Below are 6,440 nucleotides of genomic sequence, written 5' to 3'. Positions count from 1 at the left end.
ATGATGGTGCCAACTTGGGCCAGTGAAGCAACATCCTCCACAACTAGACTGAAGAACAAAAGGACAGCAACTTGTCTGTTCCCCTTCCCCCAATTCCCGAATAAAAAAATCTTAAAAAAAATAAAAATAAAAATGCCAATGTGGTCACATGACTCAGTGGCCCCAAACTTTCAACAACTCCTTGTTGCCTACAGGAGAAAGCCCTGTCTTCAGCCGCACATTCAAGGTGCCCTGCTCTTCTCTAGCCTCACCTTGGGCCACTCCCAACACCATACAACTCTGCCGGGAATGTCTTTCCCTCCCACTGATAAAAAGTATCTAAAAAGTTATACTTTATGTCCAATTAACACTTTTGGGGGCTCGTACAGGATCCAGAGAAGAACTAAGTAGCTCTGACAGCTTCTGAACCGTGAGCAAACCACCTTTGAGGACTTGCTTAGCCGTTAGGGTTCTATACTTTGCTCCCCTGCTTAGAAGCCTCAGGTGAGTTCTCTCCTGGATCTGAGCCAACATTTTTCATCTGAAGCTCCCCAGGCTTTATTTGGGAATTGTATTTAAAAAAAATTTTTTTTTCCTGTGCGTGTGAATGCGGTGGAGGCCTATTTGCCTGTTGTCTGAGTCATAGTTGTGGCACGTCGGCCTGAATTCTTCAGAAAACAAGTGGTCTTTTGAGAGAAAGACTGGCCTTTGTCTAAAGTCCCTTTGGGGATAGAGGTAATTTCTACTGAAATTTGCGGGAGTCCAGCTCCTGCAAGGTCCAGGGGTTCCCTCAGGTGAGGACAGAGTCGGCGAGGCAAAAGAAGAAGGAGCGGAGACACAGGAGCGTTTTGAAGAAGAAGGGTCACACTTTATTTTTACAGCATGTCCCTTTTTATATTGGACAGTTGACCATTATCTCATTAGTAAAATGTGTGGTTTTTTAAAAGATTTTTATTGGGGAATTGGGGGATGGGAACAGCGCTGGGGAATCGGGGGAAGAGGAACAGACAGGTTGCTGTTGTTTTGTTCTTCAGTCTAGTTGTGGAGGATGTTGCTTCACTGGCCCAAGTTGGCACCATCATTGCATTCTTNCACTCCAAGCCTGACTGCTGTGTGCCAAGCTCTGGTGGAGGAGGTGCAATCACATTTATGTTTGTCATTTTTCCAAAGACCTGTGCTGGGGGGCTGACTGCTGAGGGGATGGGATCAGGCTGGGAGGCCTTACCTAAGTGGACAAAGGGAGGGTAAGGTATTCTAGGCATCAGCACCAGTACCACCCAGGGCCCGGAGACCTGCAAGAAGGTTTGGGGAATAGTAAGATGCCAGGTTGGTCGGAGGAGGAGCTGGCATTGAGGCTGAGCCATGAGGGCAGATTTAGGGTGAGAGGTGTGGGCTTAGGCGGGAGGGGGGGTGACAGCATCACTTCTTTATGTCTCCCCGCCACCCCTTCAGACAGAGCTCCCGCAGCAGAAGCTGCAGCTGCAGGAGGCATGCATGTGCAAGGAGAAGAATGTTGCTGTGCTGGAGCATCAGCTGATGGAGGTGGAGGTGAGGGTCTCAGCGTGACAGAGCCTGGGGCGGTGGGGGGGTGGGGGTGGTCCGGGCTGCAGGTCCCCAGTCAAGTGCGTTTGCCTGTCTGCCCCCAAAGGAGACAGTGCATCAGTTCCGGGGGGCAGTGGGGGAGCAGCTGGGCAAGATGCGAGTGTTCCTGGCTGCACTGGAGGGCTCCTTGGACCGTGAGGCTGAGCGCGTGAGGAATGAGGCAGGAGTGGCCTTGCAGCGGGAGCTGGGGAGCCTGAACTCTTATCTGGAGCAGCTGCGGCAGATGGACAAGGTGCTGGAGCAGGTGGCGGACAAGCCACAGACTGAGTTCCTGACGGTGAGCACTGGGTGACCTTCCCTCTCTGTCTCTCGGCCTGGTTTCAGGCCTTACAGACCTCATCCTGTTGTCAGACAGGGACCCTGATGTCCAGAGAGGGGCAGGGACAAGACAGGGTCACACATGGAGGAGGGATGGGCCCCAGTCCAGCTGTATGGTTGTTGGGGTTGGGCACTGCAAAAGAAGGAACCATTCATATCATAGATGCAGATTTGCATATGTATTAGGACAGTCTTCTACCAGGTACAATTAGTTTTTTGAGGAAGGGGGTGCCTTTTTCTAATTTACACAGAGATAAAGGGCTGAGGGTAGCCTTGACTCTGGATTTCTTTTGGTTTTTCTGATTCTTGATGACCCTACAGTCAGCATTCTTGGTGCTCCACCCCATCCTCAGAAATCTCAGTGTCTCCATTGACTGCCTCACCTCCATTCTCTTTTTCTCTCTCTCCAGAAATACTGCCTGGTGACCAGCAGGTGAGATCAACCGGGCCCTGATCCCTTCCCAACTTGCCCAGGCTTTAGGGACACTGGCTGGCTCCCCCTCTCCTCACAATATGCCTGCAAACCCCTATTCAGCCCACTGCAATTTCCCTGCACTTTGTGTTGAACACAGAAATGTATTTGACTGGATCCATCTTCTCAGGGACCTCCCAGGCAGATGTGGGCAGGGCCGTGAGCATCACTGTGGGCTCAGTGCTGCAGAAGAGGGAAGTGGGTGGCCAGGGCTGGCTTCCCAGAAGAGTGCACATTCGTGTTAGGTGCTGGGGGATGGACTGGACTTGGCTGGGGGAGGAGTTGGGGGAAGAGCATTGCAGAGATTGGTATGAGGGAGAGAAGATGAAGCTGGTGTGGCAGGTGGGGGCAAATCATGAAGACTGAGAAGCTTGGACCTTATCCTAACAGAAGATTAAACAAAATTGTGATAAAATATACATAACATCAAATTGACTATTTAAAGCATTTTTTAGTATACATTTTAGGTTCAGTGGCATTAAGTACATTCACACTGTTGTGCAACCATCACTACCGTCCCTCTCCAGAAGTTTTCATCTTTTCAAACTGGAAATTCATCAAAGGGGCTTTAACTCTTTTGCTGTGTTAATTGATTTTAAGTTGTTTTTTTTTCAAAGTGTGTCAGAAATCCGCAAAAACAAAAAGTGGACATTTTGACTATTTTATGCATTTAATAACAATTTGAGCTGTTTTGTATATAAATGACATAATTTTTATGTATAAAAATTTTGGATATATTCATTTGGATATATCTGACCATCGCGGCAAAAGGGTTAAGCCAGGGTGTGATGCGGGGAGACCCTGGAACTCCAGCACAGACCTGCCCTCCTCTCTTTGGGGTACTGCCTCTTGCCCCCCCCCCGCCTCCCGTCGCTTCTGAAGTCCCTTCACAGACACCTCCCCACACCTCTCCACCCCAGGTTGCAGAAAATCCTGACAGAGTCACCGCCACCTGCCCGTCTGGACATCCAGCTGCCCATCATCTCAGATGATTTCAAATTCCAAGTGTGGAGGAAGATGTTCCGTGCGCTGATGCCAGGTATTTGGCGGGCGTTTATGTTTGTAACTGTGTGGTTGACGGGAAGGTCGTTGGAAAAAGGTGCTCATTGCCCCTTTATCTCTGGGGCTTCCCTCTACCCTCCCTCATAACCTGCACTAAGAGGACCTTTGAGGGTATGGGCTTTGCAGGAAGCTGTCTGATGGGGAAAAGATGCTGCTTCCGGAGAGGGTGCTGCTGCTGCTGGCAGCAGGGGAGGCTGGGGTCTGGGTATGAGCCTGTGTGTTCCCTGCCCCTTCTGGACTGTGGAGACGATAATGCCCACTAACTGGAGCCTGAGGATCTGCAGAGCTGGAACCCTGGGTACTGGCCTGGGTCGTTCACTGATTCTGGTGACCTATGCCTGGGGAAGCCGAAGAGCTTCGCCTCATTTCTCCAAGAGCTGGAGCACATGGAGCGCTGTAGGTTACAGGCTCCAGGATGGGTACACATGGCAGGGGGCGGATGGAGGGGCCTCTGCTTTATCCAAGAGAACGCTAAGACCTAGAAACTAGGTCAAGAGTGACAGGTCACACAGCCCCATGAGGTGGAGGCTGGCCTCCTACCTTGTCATTTGGGCTTTAGATGATGAGTTATATGCTTTGTATCAACTTAATCCACCTACAACCCTAGAAGGAGGAAATTATGGACTTGCTTTACCACTGAGCCGACTGAAGCTCAGAAAAGTGCAGTCTTTGGCAGAAGTGAGTAAACAGAGAAAGGTCACAGTCCCCTCTTGCCTCCCCCCAGGGGCTGGGAGGATTAGAGGAGCCGAGGGTAGCCCCTCAGCAGGCTGTGGGAAAAAGCTGGGGGGAGAGGGGAGGTAAGCACGCAGGAACCTGATGCGTCTTGTTCTGGCAGTGATGAAGGAGCTGACCTTTGATCCCAGCACTGCCCACCCGAGCCTGGTGCTGTCTCCCTCCTGCCGCCGCGTGGAGTGCTCTGAGAAGAAGGCGCCACCGGCAGGAGAGGACCCGCGCCAGTTCGACAAGGCGGTGGCGCTGGTGGCGCACCAGCTGCTCTCCACAGGCGAGCACTACTGGGAGGTGGTGGTGGGCGACAAGCCGCGCTGGGCACTCGGCGTCATGTCCGCCCAGGCCCCCCGCCGCGGCCGGCTGCACACTGTGCCCTCGCAGGGCTTCTGGCTTCTGGGGATGCGCGAAGGCAAGGTTCTGGAGGCCCACGTGGAAGCCAAGGAGCCACGCGCGCTGCGCAGCCCGGAAAGGCGGCCGGCGCGCATCGGCGTCTACCTGAGCTTTGGAGATGGCGTCCTCTCCTTCTACAACGCCAGCGATGCTGACGCGCTGGAGGCGCTCTTTGCCTTCCGCGAGCGCCTCCCCGGGCCCGTGTACCCCTTCTTCGACGTGTGTTGGCACGACAAGGGCAAGAACGCTCAGCCACTGGTGCTCGTGGGGCCTGACGGCGAGGAGGCCTGAGTGCCTGCGGGTTGGGCAGGGATCCAGGGGCTGGCAGGCTGGAAGGAGCAACCGAGTGAGGTGCCAGGGCTGACGGCAGGGCCACGGGGGTGGAGGGTGTGGGGGAAGCAAGAGGGGGACTGGGGAGTAAGAAGAGTTTTGGGAAGCTAAGGGTTGGCATGAACTGGGCAATGAGGGGGTTAGGGTGCTGGTAGGGAAGGGAGAGACAAAGTCAGGTCAATGAGGAAATCCCGGTTTGGGAACCAGGAGGTCCAAGGGTTCTAGGGAGAAACTGAGGTTGAGAGAAGGAGGGAAAGGGGTCAGGGGCCTGGGCGCGGCGGGGTGGGTGTGGGTGTGTTGAGGGGAGCTAGAGAGCTCTGTGGAGTGAGGAACCCCTGCAGCCTCCACTCCCCTCCGTGGGTACAAATTGTACCAAGAGGCCTTTCACTCAGTGCTTCTCCATTGGAGCGGGTCAAAACCACCTTTTCAAAGCACAGTGCAGCGACTTGTTCGCGCACAGATGGCTGAGTTTCTGGTTCAGTGGGTCTGGGGTAGGCCACAAGTTGCCTTTCTGACAAGTACCCAGGTACTGCAAGTCATAATGGGATCGTTTAAAAACGTCCAGAACCTGTGCTAGGTGAAGAAACTGACTCCCAACTTATTTCCCTTTGCCTCTGGAACATGTTTACTAGGTGTTTTGAACACAGGCAATCCCCCAAGTTGCCAAACTAGAAAAGCCTGATGCTACCCCCATGGTGGGCCCTGCTGCTTGTGGAGAATAGAAGGCTCCCAGCCCATCCCCTGAGCTGGCCCCACCCACCCACTTGCTTGCTGGTTCACACTTGTGGTTTTAGCTCAAAGGCTCATTTTCTGGTAATGGGTGAGGCTGAGAGGCAGAGTCCCTCTTTCCTGGAGGGAGAGGCCTTTGGGGATTCAGCAGTGAGATGGAGGCTTCTGCCCCTCCTATCGTGAGGGAAGATATCATGGCCTGGGGCAATTCACTTGGACAGGCCAGGGTGCTGCTACTGAGTGTGACAGGTCTAGGGACCCTTGGCACCTGGTGCTAAAGTGGGGATTTTCTTGAGGGATGAAACTAAGAGGTAGGGAAAAAGGAAGGTTGTAGATGGGGTAAGAAAGGCTTCACTGGGGAGCTTGCTGGGAAAGGCACTCCTGGCTGTGCCCCCCAGAGGAAGGCCTGCTGGGCCCTTCTTCTGTGGCTCTATGTCACAGAAGAGAGGATTCATTTGAGGAGCTCTTTCATCTAGAAAATAAAACAATGAAGTAGAAGGGTTATTTGGTTGTAAAATCCAGCAGCATTAATAAAAATGATTGTATCCTGACTCCTTCCTCATTAAATCTATGTAAAGAGACAAATGACCTTTTGCTACACAGTGACCTTCTTATTGCCCTCCTGGCCTTCAGTTTCGCGCCATTAGCTCGCTCTAAAAAACACCAATGTGAGGGCCGGCCGAGTGGCGCGCCGGCCCGAGTGGCGCGTTGGTTAAGAGCTGGCTTGGGACGCCAGAGGGCCCCGGTTTGGATCCCACGTATGAGGGCCAGTGACACTGCCCTCTACAGCTAAGATGCTGAACAACAGCTCAACCTGGAGCTGGGCTGC

General features: G+C 53.2%; 1 protein-coding gene across 1 annotated transcript in view; it reads left to right on the top strand.

Moving 5' to 3' along the window:
• The window catches only part of TRIM72 (tripartite motif containing 72), a 16,959-nt gene extending 10,797 nt beyond the window's left edge, over positions 1-6,162 (top strand). Inside the window, exons 3-7 of the mRNA XM_019628509.1 lie at positions 1,432-1,527; positions 1,628-1,858; positions 2,310-2,332; positions 3,292-3,410; positions 4,269-6,162. Of these exons, the coding sequence (XP_019484054.1) occupies positions 1,432-1,527; positions 1,628-1,858; positions 2,310-2,332; positions 3,292-3,410; positions 4,269-4,843 (1,044 nt within the window). The 3' untranslated portion in view covers positions 4,844-6,162. The remainder of the gene's footprint in view (positions 1-1,431; positions 1,528-1,627; positions 1,859-2,309; positions 2,333-3,291; positions 3,411-4,268) is intronic.
• The last annotated feature ends 278 nt before the right edge of the window (positions 6,163-6,440 follow it).

Source organism: Hipposideros armiger, unplaced genomic scaffold (genome assembly GCF_001890085.2).
Source record: "Hipposideros armiger isolate ML-2016 unplaced genomic scaffold, ASM189008v1 scaffold_799, whole genome shotgun sequence".
Classification (NCBI taxonomy): domain Eukaryota; kingdom Metazoa; phylum Chordata; class Mammalia; order Chiroptera; family Hipposideridae; genus Hipposideros; species Hipposideros armiger.
Note: the sequence above shows the minus strand (reverse complement) of the source record. Positions and strands in the feature narration are given on the sequence as shown.